Source organism: Lontra canadensis, unplaced genomic scaffold (assembly GCF_010015895.1).
Source record: "Lontra canadensis isolate GAN:19392208 unplaced genomic scaffold, GSC_riverotter_1.0 scaffold75, whole genome shotgun sequence".
In the NCBI taxonomy this organism is placed as follows: domain Eukaryota; kingdom Metazoa; phylum Chordata; class Mammalia; order Carnivora; family Mustelidae; genus Lontra; species Lontra canadensis.
In genome coordinates this window covers 7,199,126-7,215,396 of record NW_022631069.1, presented here as the reverse complement: position 1 = coordinate 7,215,396, position 16,271 = coordinate 7,199,126, and the positions used below count along the sequence as shown (strand labels likewise).

At 35.6% G+C, this 16,271-nt stretch overlaps 1 protein-coding gene across 5 annotated transcripts in view; it reads right to left on the bottom strand.

The window, feature by feature from the left end:
* The window catches only part of ST7L (suppression of tumorigenicity 7 like), a 110,965-nt gene that overhangs the window by 87,299 nt on the left and 7,395 nt on the right, over positions 1–16,271 (bottom strand). For 3 of the 5 annotated variants that reach the window (XM_032881436.1, XM_032881435.1, XM_032881434.1), the window contains exons 4-6: positions 16,113–16,167; positions 12,551–12,666; positions 6,470–6,548 (exon numbers count right to left, since the gene is read on the bottom strand). In XM_032881436.1, coding sequence (XP_032737327.1) covers positions 6,470–6,548; positions 12,551–12,666; positions 16,113–16,167 — 250 coding nt within the window. The remainder of the gene's footprint in view (positions 1–6,469; positions 6,549–12,550; positions 12,667–16,112; positions 16,168–16,271) is intronic. The other 2 variants (XM_032881438.1, XM_032881437.1) reach the window with 2 other exon arrangements.

Below are 16,271 nucleotides of genomic sequence, written 5' to 3'. Positions count from 1 at the left end.
GGACTTTTAATATATATACAAAGTTCACTCATGTAGCATGGAGCAGTATTTCATTCCTTTTTAAGACTGACATTCCACTGTGTAAATATACCAATTCTGTGTATCCCTTCATCATCAGCTGATGGACATCTGAGTTGGTTCTAGTTTGGGGCTATTATAATATTGCTGTGAACACGTGCTTTCAGTACTCTTCAGTATATGCGTAGGGGTGAACTGCTGGGTCATATGATAGTTCTAATTTTATCTTTTTGAGAACTGCCACACTGTTTTCCACAGTGGCGATACCATTTTACATGCCCACCTGCAATGTATGCGGGTTCTAATCTCTCCATATTTTTGCAAACACTTGGTATTTTCTGAAGGTTTTTGTTAATACCCATCTTATGAGGGGGCATGTCACTGTGATTTTCATTTTCATTTCCCTAATTATGAATAATGTTGAGAACCTTTTCATGTGCTTACTGGTCATTTACATATATGTCTGTTTGAATTCTTTGAAGAAATGTCTGTTGAAATCCTTCGTCCTTTTTTAATTGGATTATTTTGTAAATGAGTTGTTAGAATCCTTGATACATTCTGGATATAAGACTCCTATCAAATATGATTTACAAATATGTTCTCTCATTCTGTGGGTTGCCTTTTCACTTTGATAGTATCCTTCAATGCACAAAAGCTTTTAATTTTGATGAAGTCTAATTTATCTAATTTTCTCTTTGTTGTTGCTTCTGCTTTTGGTGTCGTATCTAAGAGACCATCGCCTAATCCAGTCATAAAAATCTGCCCCTATGTTTTCTTCCTGTTTTAGCACTTAACTTAAGGTCTTTGATTAATTTTGAATTAATTGTGCATCATGTGAGGTAAAGGTTGCTTTTATATGTGACTATCCATTTGCCCAGCATCACTTGATGGAAAGACTATTCTTTCCCCATTGAATGGTCTTGGCACCCTTGTCAAAAATCAGTTGACCATAGGGGCTCCTGGATGGCTGAGTAGGTTGGGCATGCAACTCTTGGTTTCAGCTCAGATCATCATCTCAGGGTTGTGAGATCGAGCCCCATCTGGGGATCCCCACTCAATGCGAGTCTGATTCTCTCCCTCTGACCCTTCTCACTCTCTCTCTCTAAAATAAATGAATCTTTTTTAAAAAATCAATTTACCATAAATGCATGGGTTTATTTCTGAACTTACAACTTGATTCCATCAATCTAGATGTCTGTCTTTATGACATAATTACTGTAGCTTCATAGTAAGCTTTGAAATCAGGAAGTGAGTTCTCCAATTTTGTTCTTTTTCAAGGTTGTTTTGGCTGTTTGAGAGCTCTTGTAATTCAATGTGAATTTTAGGATCAGCTTGTCCATTTCATAACAATGGCAAATGAAGTTTTGATCAGGATTGCCTTGAATTTGTAGACTAACTTGAGGACTGCTGCCATCTTACCAATATTAAGTATTCCGATTCATAAACATGGGATGTCTTTCCATTTATTTAGGTATTCTTTTAACTTTTCAACAATATCTTGTCATTTTTAGTGTACAAGTCTTACACTCCTTGGTTACATCTATCTTTAAGTGTTTTAACACATTTTTGATCCTACTATAAATGGAGTTGTTTTTTAAATTTCTTTTTCAGGGGTGCCTGGGTGGCTCAGTCGGTTAAGCATCTGCCTTTGCCTCAGGTCATGATCTCAGGGTCCTGGGATCTTGCCCTGCATTGGGCTCCCTGCTCTGTGGGAAGTCTGCTTCTCCCTCTCCCCACCCTCCACTCATGCTTTCTCTTGCTCTCTCAGCCAAATAAAATATTTAAAACAATTTCTTTTTCAGACTGTCCACTGCTAGTGTATAGATATACAACAGACATAAGGAAAGACTTGTTTTTGCCATTTTCCTATTTGTTTTATATATGTCTATAGACAATAAATTCGTTGAACTCTTTTGCTAGCTCTAATGGTTTGTGTGTGGATTCTTTGAGATTTTCTATGTATAAGATCATATAATCTGTGAATAAAGACAGTTTTTACTTTTTCCTTTCTGATTTGGAAGCCATTTTCCCTTCCTTCTTCTTGCCTAATTTCACCGGCTAGCAATTCTAGTACAATGTTAAATAGAAGGGACAAGAAAAGATGTCCTTGTCTTATTCTTGATCTTAGAAAGAAACCTTTCAGTCTTTCATCTGTAAAGATGTAAATAAAAACTGCATATCTACAGATGAAAGACTGTGGGTTTTCCTTTACCAGTTTGAGGAGGTTTCCTTCTATTCCTTTTTTATTTCTTAGTGTTTTTTATCAGAAAATACTGTAGGATTTTGTCAAATACCTTTTTTCTATCAATAGAAATGACCATGTGGTTCTTGCTCTTTTTTCTATTAATGTGGTATCTTACATTGACTGATTTTCATTTGCCTTCTTGGGACAAATCCGACTTGCTCCTGGTGTGTAATTCTCTTAATATGCTGCTGGATTTGCTGTGCTACTATTTTGTTGAGGATTTTTGCACCTACATCATAATGGATATTAGTCTATAATTTTTGTTTCTGGTGATGTCTTTGGTTTTGGTATGGGATAATACTTCACAGGATGAGTTAGGAAGAGTTACTTCCTTTCTATTTCCTTTTTTTTTTTTTTAAGATTTTATTTACTTATTTGAGAGACCGTGAGAGAGATCATGAGAGGGAAGAAGGTCAGAGGGAGAAGCAAACTCCCCATGGAGCCGGAGCCCGGTGCGGACTCAATCCCAGCACTCTGGGATCACGACCTGAGCTGAAGGCAGTCGCTCAACCCACTGAGCCATCCAGGTGCGCTTCCTTTCTATTTCTCTGAAGAATTTAAGAAGGACTGGTGTTTATTCTTCTTCTATTTCTTGGTAGCACCTGCCAGTGAAGGGATCTAGTCTTTGGTTTTCTTTGGAAGTTTTAAAATTACTGATTCCATCTCTTCACTTGTTGTGAGTCTACTTAGATTTTCTATTTCTTCTTGAATCAGTTTTGGTTCCTAGAAATTTGTCCCTTTTATTTATCTAATTTATAGATTATATAATTGTACACTGTATTCTGCTTTAAATTTCTGTAAGGTTAAGTAGTAATGTTCCCAGTTTCATTCCTAATTTTAGTAATCTGAGTCTTCTTTCTTTTTTAATTGATCAGTCTAGCTAGAAGTTCATCAATTTTGTTGATTTTTTAAAAGACTTTATTTATTTGACAGAGAGAGAACGAGCACACAAGCAGGGGGAACAGCAGGGGGAAAGGAAGGAATAGGCTCTACACTGAGCAGGGATCCCAGTGTGGAGCTTGACCCCAGGACCCTGGGATCATGACTTGAGCCAAAGGTAGAGGCTTTAACCCACTGAGCCACCCAGGCACCCCAGTTTTACATTGTCTTTTAAATCATATTGAAAAAAATAATTGCAAACCCAAAATACATTAACTTTTATATGTGCTTATGTAATTATCTTTACTGGTGTTCTTTATTGCTTTGTGTGGAGTCAAGACTGTCTAGTATCCTTTTATTTAAAACCTATCCTTTTATTTATAACATATCCATTTATACATAACATAGATCTGCTAGCAATGAACTGTTTCTGTTTATCTGGAAATGTCTTAATTTCTCCTTCATTTTTGAAGGATAGCTTTGTTGGATATAGAATCTTTAGCTGTGGAGGCACCGGGGTGGCTCAACTGGTTAAGCATCCGCCTTTGGCTCAGGTCATTATCCCAGAGTCCTGGGACTGAGCCCTGCACTGGGCTCCCTGTGGGAGCCTGCTTCTGCCCCTCTACCCTGCTCATGCTCAAGCACACTCTCTCTTAAACAAATAAAATCTTTAAAAAAAAAAAAAAAAAAAAGAATCCTTCATTGACAGTTTTCTTTCTTTAAGAATTTTGACTTTGTTATCCCACTGCCTTCTGGCTCCTATGGTTTCGGATGAGAACTTAACTGCTTATCTTACTGAAGATTCCTCATTCATGATGCTCTTGCTGCTTTCAGGAATTTCTCCTTGTCCTTGGTTTTGGAAAGCTTGATTATAATGTGTCTCATTGTAGATTTCTTTGATTATATTTTACTTGAGGTTCACTGAGTTCTTGATCTTTATTTCTGGATCTCTTTCTAAACTTTTTTCCTAGATTTCTTTTTATATTTCTAAATCTTTATTGATATCCTCTAGTGGTAAGATATCCTTCTCATGACTTCCATTCGTTCCTTGCACATGGCTTCCTTTACCTCTTTGAGCATATTTAAAATATTTGATTTAAAGTTTTTGTCTGGAAAGTCCAAAGTCTGGACGACTTCCGTCAGGACAGTCTCCATTCATTTCCTTTCTTTTCTGTGAGTGGGGCATATTTTGTTTCTTTGTGTGTCTTTTTTAATTTGTTTAAAACTGCAAATTTTGAAGATCATAATCTAGCAACTCTAGCACTCAGATTTCCCCCTCCTCCCCATAGCTTGTTGCTGTTGCTTGTTGTAGCTGTTTAATGACTTTTCTGAACTAATTTGCTAAAGTTTGCAGTCATTATCATATACCAGTGAATCCTCTCTCCTTTAGCCTGTTCATCAGCCATTGATTTGATAGAGCTTGTCTTAAACACTTGGAACCAAAAACAAAACAAAAAAAGCCAAGTCTTCGCAGATTGGTTCTGAGTGTATTGGGGCACACCTTCAACATTCAGCCAGGCAGTTTACAACCCTGCCTTAGCCTTTACTTTCTGTTTGTGCAGAACCTGAAATTCAGACAGACATGAGAGCTTAGGGTCTTCTTAAGTCACTTCTGAGCATGTGCCCAAACTTGGGCATGTATGGAACATCTGAGATTCCCAGGAATATGTGGGAGTTTTTCAAAAGCCTTTATTTTCCAAAGTATCTCATTCCCCAGCCTTTCCTCTCAAGCTTTCTGGTGTGTCTATTATTTGCCCCAGCTGTTATCCCTTGCTCCAAGGCAACAGGGACTAATGCATTTGTCTTTATGTGTTTTGAACAAATGCCCCCCAGTGTAGCTGTGTCAATGCTGGGAGAGTTCCAAATTAACCCAAATAAAGGCAATACCTTTGAGCTGGCCCTTCAGAGAGCCAACCAGACAGATAAAAATAAACAAGCACAATTCTTCAAGAATAAGAGTCATTCCACTTACTCGGATAGGAGGAACCTATACCCAGAACGCAGACTTTTGTCTTCAAGACTGCCACTGAGCAAGGGAGTGGGAAATGGGGGGGGGGGTGTAAGTTAAAACACCATAAAACTCACTTACAGAGATTCAGCTATTTTTTTTTTAATTGATTAAGTATTCTCTAGGATGCCACAAACTTTTGATTAGTTTCCAGAGTTTTAATAAAGTTGATTCACTGCTTTTGGAATTCCCTACACTGATTTTTGTTCTACCTTAGGAAGGTCTTCTTAATAATGATAACATATCTTGGGGGATGGGGTTGTTGAGGGGTACCAGGGACAATGCTAAATTCATACCATTCAGGACGCATTCCCTGATTAACCCCAACTAGGGCCATACTTTTACTCCTGGCATTTATTTAGTATCAGATTAATACTTACTGATCTATTCCATTTAAATATTAGGCTAACTCGTGATTTTACATTTTGCCTTTTCAAAATGAAGAATTGATATAAAGAGCTATAAAAAATAAATACCTCTGGGATGACTGAGTGGCTCAGTTGGTTAACTGGCTGCCTTTGGCTCAGGGCATGATCCCAGCGTCCTGGGACTGAGTCCCACATCAGGCTCCTAGCTCAGCGTGGAGCCTGCTTCTCTCTCTGCCTCTGTCTGCCACTCTGCCTGCTTGTGCTCTCTCTCTCTCTCTCTGACAAATAAATAAGATCTTTAAATAAATAAATAAATAAATAAAGGGCGCCTGGGTGGCTCAGTGGGTTAAAGCCTCTGCCTTCGGCTCAGGTCATGATCCCAGGGTCCTAGGATCGAGCCCCACATCGGACTCTCTATTCAGCAGGGAGCCTGCTTCCCCCACCCTCTCTCTCTGCCGGCCTCTCTGCCTACTTGTGATCTCTGTCTGTGAAATAAATAAATAAAATCTTTAAAAATATACATACATACATACATACTACATTTGGCTTATTTTGAATCCTCTTCACATGCCTCCAATCCCATTAGCAACTAAAGTTCTCAGGACTGAATGAATGCTTTGAATGAATGATTTAAATGAAAACAAAATAAAAAAAGGTGGCATAAGTATTTTTGTACTCTTTAACTATCAAGAATTATCACCAATGAGATCAGCATTCCCCATTTTAAAAAATATCTCTAGGATAATTTCAATTCAAAAGCACAGGTAAGTTTATAATTTCCGAACCAAAGTATAGATGCTCATGAACACTAAAATTTGTCTCTAGTATACGAAAAAAAAAGCAGGGGGGGGGGACTGCTAATGACTCTAAGTGTCTTAGGAAAAGAAAAAAGATAACATTTGCCTGAGTTTCCTACAAAACAAAGTTACTTTCCATATATTTCACACTTACTCATTGTTTAATTCTAAAGCTTGATAGGCTGCTTTGATTCGAGCTGGAGGATTTCTTTCCCTCCATGCCTTCTGCATAACTGTAGGAAAAATATTGTAAAAAGTAGATGAGATGGTAAACATAAATAATCTTATGCAAAACGTATGAAGAATGAGCTAGGAGAGTAAACAAAGATTTAAATAACATGTTCTTAAACATAAACAAGAAATTGGGGTGTCAGCTCACAATAATCTAATTTACATTAAATGGAAGCATCACACAGAAGAAAAATATATTCTTTCTCTGATTTGAATAACAACATATAAGGTATTTAATCCAGTTAACTATACGATTATTATACATAAACATTTATATTTCTAAATGCATATTAAAATTGGATAACATCGAATTATAATCATATGAAATATTCTAGTCCTTTTATCACTTTGAAAAGGGTCGATGCTAAAATATACAAAACACTTGATTCAATGATTCAATCCAGGAAGAATGTTTGAATTTGTATTTCGTACAAAAAGATGGAAAAAGCAATTAATTTAGAATATAGTATGTTTATGGAAAATGTCAGTCTCTACCAAGATTCAAGAAAAGCCTGAATTAAAACCTCTCTAGAATAACAATATTAGTTTTGCTACCAATTACTGTACAAAATGAAAATTAAGTTTCTTAAAAATTAAACAAACAAACAAAGTAGATTCATGAAACTATCTGGTCTATTTCAAATTTGATAAGAAAAATAGAGAATCTATGAATGTTGCTTTTGGAACAAAACCTACAACTGTCTAGAAAGAATAATGTGGAAAATGTTTGCGTTTTCCTTTGGAAACAAAATATTAGTCTTGGCTTGGAAAAGAAAACAATATATTTCACTTGTGTAACAAAAATACATATCTCATATCGAACATGTCACCAGCTGTCTGACAACTAATGCTTCCTGAACTTGACAAATTGATGCACGTCAGCACCCATCTGATAATAACCAGGTAAAGAATAGGGTTTTGCTAAAACATTAAAATATTACATAAAAATAAAGAATATTAGACTTGCCAGTTTTAATGATGGGGATTTCTCCTTAGCTTACATGATTTAATTTACAAGTCAAATTTGGATACTGAAATCCTTATCAACATTTTAAATGGCTATTTGGGATTCTAGCCTATTACGTATATATCAAAATTAATCAAAGAAATTCTTTTAAATTATTAAGTTACATGCAATTTTTGCTAATTATAGAAATGTTATAACCACCATCTTTTAACATCTACTTTTGCATACCTGACCAAATATTTCCTTTCTAGAAGTGGAACGGCTGATTAAAATGTATGCATCTTCTAAAAGATTTTAGATATAATAAACTCCCAAACTCTTTTCAATAAGATTGTATTAATTTACATTCTTTCAGACAGTGGAGAAGAGTGAACGTTTCCCTACTTAGCAACACTGAGTTAGTATCAATTTTTGCTAATTTAATACATGGAAACTATCTCATCTTTATTTGCATTTCTCTCTTTTTTACTGAGGTCATCTGATCCACCTTTAAGCATTTTTTTCTTATTAGTATTCTTAGAAAACGTTTTCAACTGCTCTATCCAGGCTTTTTTTTTTAAAAAAAAAGATTTTATTTAGTTATTTATTTGACAGACAGAGATCACAAGTAGGCAGAGAGGCAGGCAGAGAGAGAGAGAGGAGGAAGCAGGCTCCCCGCTGAGCAGAGAGCCCGATGTGGGGCTCGATCCCAGAATCCTGGGATCATGACCTGAGCCGAAGACAGAGGCTTTAACCCACTGAGCCACCCAGGCGCCCCATCTATCCAGGCTTTTAAGATTAATTCTCACAACTAATTCAGTTCTAAGCCAAAGGGAAAAGGGGAAATAAAGTACAAGAAGAAATTTGTATTTCTTTCTAAAACAAGGCTTAAGAATAATTAAAAGGAAAATGCTGATTTAGTATTTAGCTGTCTTTTTTTTTTTTTTTTTCATGTAAAAAGGTGGTTTTATTAAAGCACAGGGACAGGACCCAGAGGCAGAAAAAGCTGCTCACCTGTCCTCTTTAAGAGCTCTTGATATGCTTAAAAAAACAACACAAGCAATTAGCAATTCAATCAAATTTATCTATTTTTTAAAGTTAAATAATATTGCAATATGCTATCAATCAGAAAATAGTCAATCCCAAGATCAGGGGCTATGAAATGTAGATGCCTACAAAGACGAAGCAGAAAACAGAAATGTGTAAATTTAAAGGCATTTGCACAATCTAAAGGAGAGAGTCACAGCTCGGGTCTGATTATTGCCAAGGTGTACATACAGGTCCAGTTTTGCCATATTTTCCAACTTCTAAAAAGTGTAAAACCGGGTTTAAATGTCAAATCTCGAGGCACCTGGGTGGCTCAGTGAGTTGAACCTCTGCCTTCTGCTTGGTTTGTGATCTCAGGGTCCTGGGATTGAGCCCCACATGGGGATCTCTGCTCGGCGGGGAGCCTGCTTCTCCCTCTCTCTCTGCCTGCCTCTCTGCCTACTTGTGATCTCTCTCTCTGTCAAATAAATAAAATAAAATCTTTAAAAAAAAAGTCAAATCTCCTGATTCTTAAGTGTTGAATTGAGAATACCATGAAAACAAGTTATTCAAAAAACACTGCTGGCCGGGGGGCCTGTCTGGCTCAGTTGGTAGAGGATGAAACTCTTGATCTCAGGGTTGTGAGTTCGAGCCCCACATTGGGTGTAGAGATTACTTAAAAATAAAATCTTAAAAAAAAAAATCAAAAACAGAACACTGCTGGCTGGCCCTGAAGATATGTTTGTTTTACGCCTTAAATAAATAAATCAATAGGATGAGAACAGAATCTACTAGTAACTGATGGCAATTCATCAAGAGAAATTTGTCACATCACACATATGTACACATTTTTAATAAAACTACAGATATAAAATCATTACCTTTATGTGAGTATCTGAAAAGATCAATATGGATCAATTCACAGATAAGAGACTGTCCTTGAGCTCAGTACTTACCTGGGATTACGCATACCTCTAGAAGTACATGAAACTTTGCAAGGACCAAAACAGCATGCGTGGTTTTAAGAGAACCAATTTCTATAAAGTCTCAGCTTTATATGACTCTTCCTAAAACTGATCTACTTGAAGAATGTGCCTCTGACTGGTCTATGCACCATGCTGGTTGCCCTTTCCTACCCAGTATCTGCTTCCCCGCTCTCCAAAAGATATATTCCTGAAAAAACTCTTCTCACCCATCCTGAATCTTTCTAAGGTACATTCCGAAGAGTGTAAAAATCTCCAAGTGCCCACAGGAAAATTCAAAGTTTAGGTTTCGGGGCAGCCATTTTTTGTGAAGGCACCTACAACAGGAATTCCTTTTACTTAAGAGTAAATCTTGGCATTAGAAATAAGAGTATTCTGGCCCCTGGATGCTCTCCCTAGAGAGGAAGTGATAACCGTTTTTATCAGTTCCACTTATCAGCCTCCCCTGCCCCTTACTATTAAAGAAAGTGTTGCTCCTAAGGAAAGGTCCCCTCACAGCAAGGCAAAGGGGGCATTAGTAAAGGAAAATAAAGGTGGTGGAATCTTATTTTGGTCAAGTGATAGGCCCTAGGCAAAGCTCCAAGAATTCTCTAGGTTTCTATCTTAGAATTTAAATTCAGAAAGAGAAATGGTTGTCATAGGGATGCATGTTAACATGGTTATTTGACTTAAAAAATGAAGTCAGACTTTTCTGTCAGAAAGTCAGTCCGATTTGGTCAATGAGAATTCACCCAGCCAAGTGCTGTTCTATGGAGGACATTTTCTAAAGCTGAAAAAGCCAAATATGTAGCTCCAAGGATTTGACAAAAATATAACTAAAGTACATATACCATTTAGAACCTTATGATCAAAGCAAATTAAAATTTTTAAAAACTTAGGCAAAACAATTTTATTGTGGAAAAGCATATGTGATAAATAAGACTCTCAAGTATACAATAATTATAATATGGAGGTGTGAAATGGATGAGTTCAAGAAGCAAAAGAACTAGGGGCACCTGGGTGGCTCAGTGGGTTAGGCCTCTGCCTTCGGCTCAGGTCACGATCTCGGGGTCTTGGGATCGAGCCCCGCATCGGGCTCTCTGCTCGGCAGGGAGCCTGCTTCCTCCTCTATCTATGCCTGCCTCTCTGACTACTTGTGATCTCTCTCTCTCTGTCAAATAAATAAATAAAATATTAAAAAAAAAAAAAAGAACTTACATAAAATTTACTACTGCTGAAGAGTATTCGTCGATGTCTTTTTCAATAGGTAACGGTGGATATCAAGTCATTAGATTTCTTGAGATACATTCAAATATAGGGTATTCTAGTTTTATTTTTAATTATCTGTAATATGCTAAAAATCATATTCTTTGCAATTATTTAATCTTATGATGTCAAGTTAAAAATGTTTGAAAGGATACGTAGTTTTTCAAAATTACTTTAGGAGGTAAGTGAACAATAATGTTTTAAGAGCACGGCTTTAGTGGATAGCCATGGATACTACCAGAAAAGCCTGCCAATGTCTGCAATTCTGCTTGCAAAAATGAGGTGAAGCCTTAATTTCTAGAGTTACTTTTAGAGTCAACTTTAGTCCTTAAAGTTAACATACTAATTTCCATTTCAGTTATTTCCCCAACCCAACACTTTTGCCATTAATATAAACATAAGGCAATTCCTTTTTCTCCTATTCACAATTAAATCCCTTCATGTAACCATTCCAAAGATCCCTGCATTTACTGCTATCACCCACCCTTAATATATTTAATCCAACAGATACAGATCACAAAGAATTCACTTCAATGCTGGAAAACTGGCTATTTTTCAGACCCCCTAGTAGTGATCTTCTTTTGCCTGTCACTATGGTGAGTAGAAGCAACAGTAGTATAGTGGTGAGGAGTCAGACCTGAATTTGAAATCCAACTTTATCATTTATTAGTTAGGTTACTTAGGGCATATTACTTGATTTTCCTTTGCCTGCCTGCCTACCTGTCTTCCTTCCTTCCTTCCTTCTCTTCACACATTTATTTCTGAGGTTGGTAAAAGTACCTATCTCATAAAATGATCGGGAATACTAAATCAGTACATTTATGTAAATTGCTTGGAACAGTGCTTGGTGCATAGTAAGTGCTACACAAGTGTTAGCTATTATTAGTGAAATTGCTTAAGACATCTGTGACACTAAGGTCATTCATTGATATTTTCATCGAAGAATAAATATTAATATATTTACAGTATGCCAGGCAATGTGTTAGATGAAAAGGATTCAAAGATGATGAGAATACAGTCCCTGCTTTCCAAAGTTTCCCACCCTATTAGGGAAGGTAAATGTTAAAACAACATGATAAAATTAACATGTAAATGTTTGTGGTTGAATAAATTAACTAGAATTGTTTCAATGAGGCTTGGACTAAGTACTGCAAAATTGCAGAAAATAAAGTGTTTAACTCTCAAGTTCCTAGAGAATGTAACTTTTAATTTGGATCTTGAAGGATAAAAGCAGGAAGCACAGAAGTAGGAGGATAGATAGGAAAGGAGAGGGCATTCAAAGTGAAAGAACAGTGATAAAGATCTGTCTTTAACCGTGTATTTAAGAGTCTTAATACTCTCTTCCATAGAGAAGACTTAGACCTAAACACAGACATTTCTATGATCTTCCACCACTTTCCACGCACCTCTAACTTATGACTGGGATAAAATATATTCCATTTTAATCTACATGCCATGCCCCAGAGATTACACTTTGCCTTACTCTTATGTATAATTGCATATGTTAATTCCCCAGACCAAACTGGGTACACTGTTCTCTGCTATATTTGATCTGAAAGGTTTTTCAAGTAATAAAAGAAGTAATTTTATATTTTTATAAACTACTTTAAATTCTTTATAAGGAGGATACGTAGTGTAACAACCTAGTTTACATTCATATTTAGTTTCAATTTAATCTGCTTCTGTTATCCATGATGCAAACAACCTCAAGCCAAGTAACTTTGTGTATTATAAGTAATGCTAAAGAATTTTAAAAATAATTTTCATCACCACTGTTTACCCCATGAGCAGATATGACACATACCTGTGTCTGAAGGACGTAAAAAGTCCGTGTCACAGGTGAAAAAGGTCTGATGGTCCTGAGCTGACAAATTCATGTCATAGTATGTAAGTGGCTCTTTACCAGTCACCCAAGTGTATCTTTACCAAAACACAAGAAAATATGTAAATTGAACATGAGAGAGCCTCTACCTACTACAACAGACACTATTTAAAATGCAAAAATATATGGTTACAAATTCTGTATCAGGATATTTAAAAAAAACTTATTATCAGAAAAACAAGAGATAACAATACAGACTTACAGTATGACAACAAAACATCAAAACCAAAGGGAAAAGGCCAGATTATTAGTGCTTCTATATTAGATTTGAGAGGATAAAACAATTTGACTTAGATACATACCTTATTAAATATACTTAACTTCCCAGTGAATTAGAATTTTAAAAGTAAAACTACAAAGAAACTAGAAGAACACATGGGTGGACTTTTACTAGATGTCAAAATGGTAAAGGGCTTTCAAAGCATAAAGCAAATAGAAACTATTTCTAGATTTTACTAAATTATAAATTTAAACTTTCATATCCCCCTGAAACCCACAAAAATTAATAGCAAGTTAACAAACCAGCTAATAAATACATTTTTAAAGGTCCAATCTCATTAATAATTAACAAATAGTGAATTAAATTAACAAATTTTTACTTTTCATCTGTCAAACGGCAACTACATGTTGCTGAGGATGAGGAGGAATATGGACTCACATATACTGCTGGAATAAATTAAATTGCCATTTACCTTTCTCTTTCCAAAAAATCGATTAGGTAATATCTATTAGGAGTCTTAAAAATATTCACTTCTAGCTAGGGGGTGGGCATGTGGAATTCTATTATGCCATTCTCTCTACTTTTTAATTTTTGAAAATCTCCATAAAGAAAATAATAAAGTGGAGGGGGGAAAAAATGTTCACATCCTTTAATTCGGGAATCTCAGTGCCACAAATCAGCCCTAAGGAAATAATCATAGATGTTTAATATCATATGCTAAATATTTATATATAAAGATACCACTTTAGTGTAAATGTTGACAGTGAAACATAATCTGTGACCCAGATAGGGGAGCAATAGGTAAGGTAAGGTACCTCCATATAATAGAATAGAGTACAATCATTAAAAACCATATTTTTGAAGAAATTCATGTATGAAGGGGAACTTGGGTAGCTCAGTCAACTTTAAGCATCCAACTTGATTTTGGCTCAGGTCATGATCTCAGGGTCCTGGGATTAAGCCCCGTGTCAGGGTCCTCACCCAGTGGAGCATCTGCATCTGCTTAAGATTCTCTCTCCCTCTCCCTTTGCCCTCTGCTCCCCACTCTTCAAAAAAAAAAAAAAAAAAGCAATTCACGTATTAAGAAATTTTGAGGAAAATTCATACATTGTGTTAGAAAAAAGGATGTGAAATTATATACACATAATGATGCCCAAGTTTTGTTCCTATACATGGACACAGAAGAGAGACCAGATGGAAATACTAATAGCAGTTATCACTTAATGGTAGGAAACGGTGATTTTTACTTTCTTTTTTTTCCTTTCTTTTTGATACATCTCTTCATTTTCCAATTTTCTACAGTGAATATGCATACATTTTAAAATTAAAAAAGGCATTTTAAAAGCACATTGTATTATTTATATGTATATGATAAAAGATTTTAAGTAATTTAATAAATCTCTTCATTTTCCAATTTTCTACATGAATATGCATGCATTTTTAAATCCAAAAAGCATTTTAAAAGCACATTGTATTATTTATATGTATATGATAAAAGATTTTAAGTAATTTAATAGTCCAAGTTGCATTGCTATTTAAAGTTTTTAAGCTATTTTGTGAGAAATTATCATAAAGAAAAAAGTAGATCCTTTTTCAATAAGCAAAGTTTTGCTACATATTCTAAACATGTAAAAAGATTATTTATTAACGATCTACATTATTCCCAAAATGACTTAAAGGAATTAAAACATAAAATGTACAATATTAATGGCCTTAATTTAAAAACAAATAAAAAAGACTCAGTGAAAGCAAAAATTGGGCCATACAGTGGAGCCAGGAATGAATCTAACATATGAAATACATACCAAAGTTCCGTACACTTATTAAAGGCTGACTACAGTAGGACTTTAAGCTTTCTAAAACCACACAATGATTATCAGTGCAATTGAGGCTTTTACATTAAGACAAACTAATCATTCAAAAAAAAGTATAAGTGTTCCTGATATCAAGATAAGAAATTTCTTTTTTAGATATTTGTGAAGTGAACCCTGTAATACAACAAGAAATAGCCTAAAACCTTTTTATTTTAACAAATGGACTGAGAAATTCAAGGACTTGTTTCTTACAGAATCCCTTAATACAGACTAAAGGCATCTCTCATAAAAACCTAGCTTTTCCTTTCCAGGATACTACTATCCTACACTATCAAGTCCTTAAGCACAGGGATTATCACTCTGTCACTCTGTATTCCCATCATTTTCACAGTGGTCATAGATAGTAGATACCTAATGTTTCTTGTTCAATGAAATGTACATAACATGCCCCAGTCTACCTAAAGGTAAAACACAGTCCTTATTAAAATAAAGTATTAGGGCACCTGGGTGGCTCAGTGGGTTAAGCCTCTGCCTTCTGCTCAGGTCATTATCCCAGGGTCCTGGGATTGAGCCCCACACCGGCTATCTGCTCAGTGGGGAGCCTGCTTCCCCCTCTATCTCTGCCTGCCTCTCTGCCTATTTGTGACCTCTCTCTGTCAAATAAATAAATAAAATCTTTAAAAAAATAAAATAAAATAAAGCATCTTTGGGTATCTTTAAGTGTCACAAGCTGTTTTCTCATCTAGAGTTAAAACCAGAAGAGAAATGGACACAGCAGTATGGATAGCAAAAGGCAATATAAAATACAAGGGGTGCCTGGGTGGCTCAGTTGGTTGAGTGATCAACTCTTGATTTAGGCTCAGGTCATGATCTCAGGATCGTGAAATCAAGCCCCACATTGGGCTCCACCGTCTGCAAGGAGTCTGCTTGAGATTCTCTCTTCCCTCTGCCTCTGCTTCCCCCCATACATGTGTATGTGCTCTCTCTCAAGATAAATAAAAATCTTTAAAAAATTTTAAAAATACAATATAAAAATACTTTACCCTGTACTGTTGCACAAATTAAGTTCATATTCACATTCAGATTGATATTTTCTAGTGAGTGTTCAAATAAATTTTGAAATTGAGCATATATGCATAAGAACATGCTGACATTTGTACTTCTTTTCTTAATCTCATGAATTCTCTGAAAAGGTTTTTTGCCAAAACCAGGAGCCAACTGTATACTTACTATTATCATAAACATATGGCTTGAAGCAATGTTTCTCATGATTATAGAAGTAAATACAGTGAAGATGCTGCCAACTAAAGGTTGGGCTAATCATTTTACCTTATTATGTATCAGTGTCTCCAACTAAAAGAGCTGTAATGTGTTTATGAAAACAAATGTTTCCATAATACTTCTACTCTAAACCTAATGCTATGGTTATACTGAAAGCAAAATGTAATACCTCCTATATTCTGCTCCTCTGAAAAGATTTAGAGGGTTTCTCCATACCTTGCATTCTAAAAAACAAAGAGGGGAAAAGGGAAATGAATTAGCTTAACCAACTGCAGTTCAATCTTAATTTCATCAACATTTATGGTACAGTCAGTATATGCTATGCACA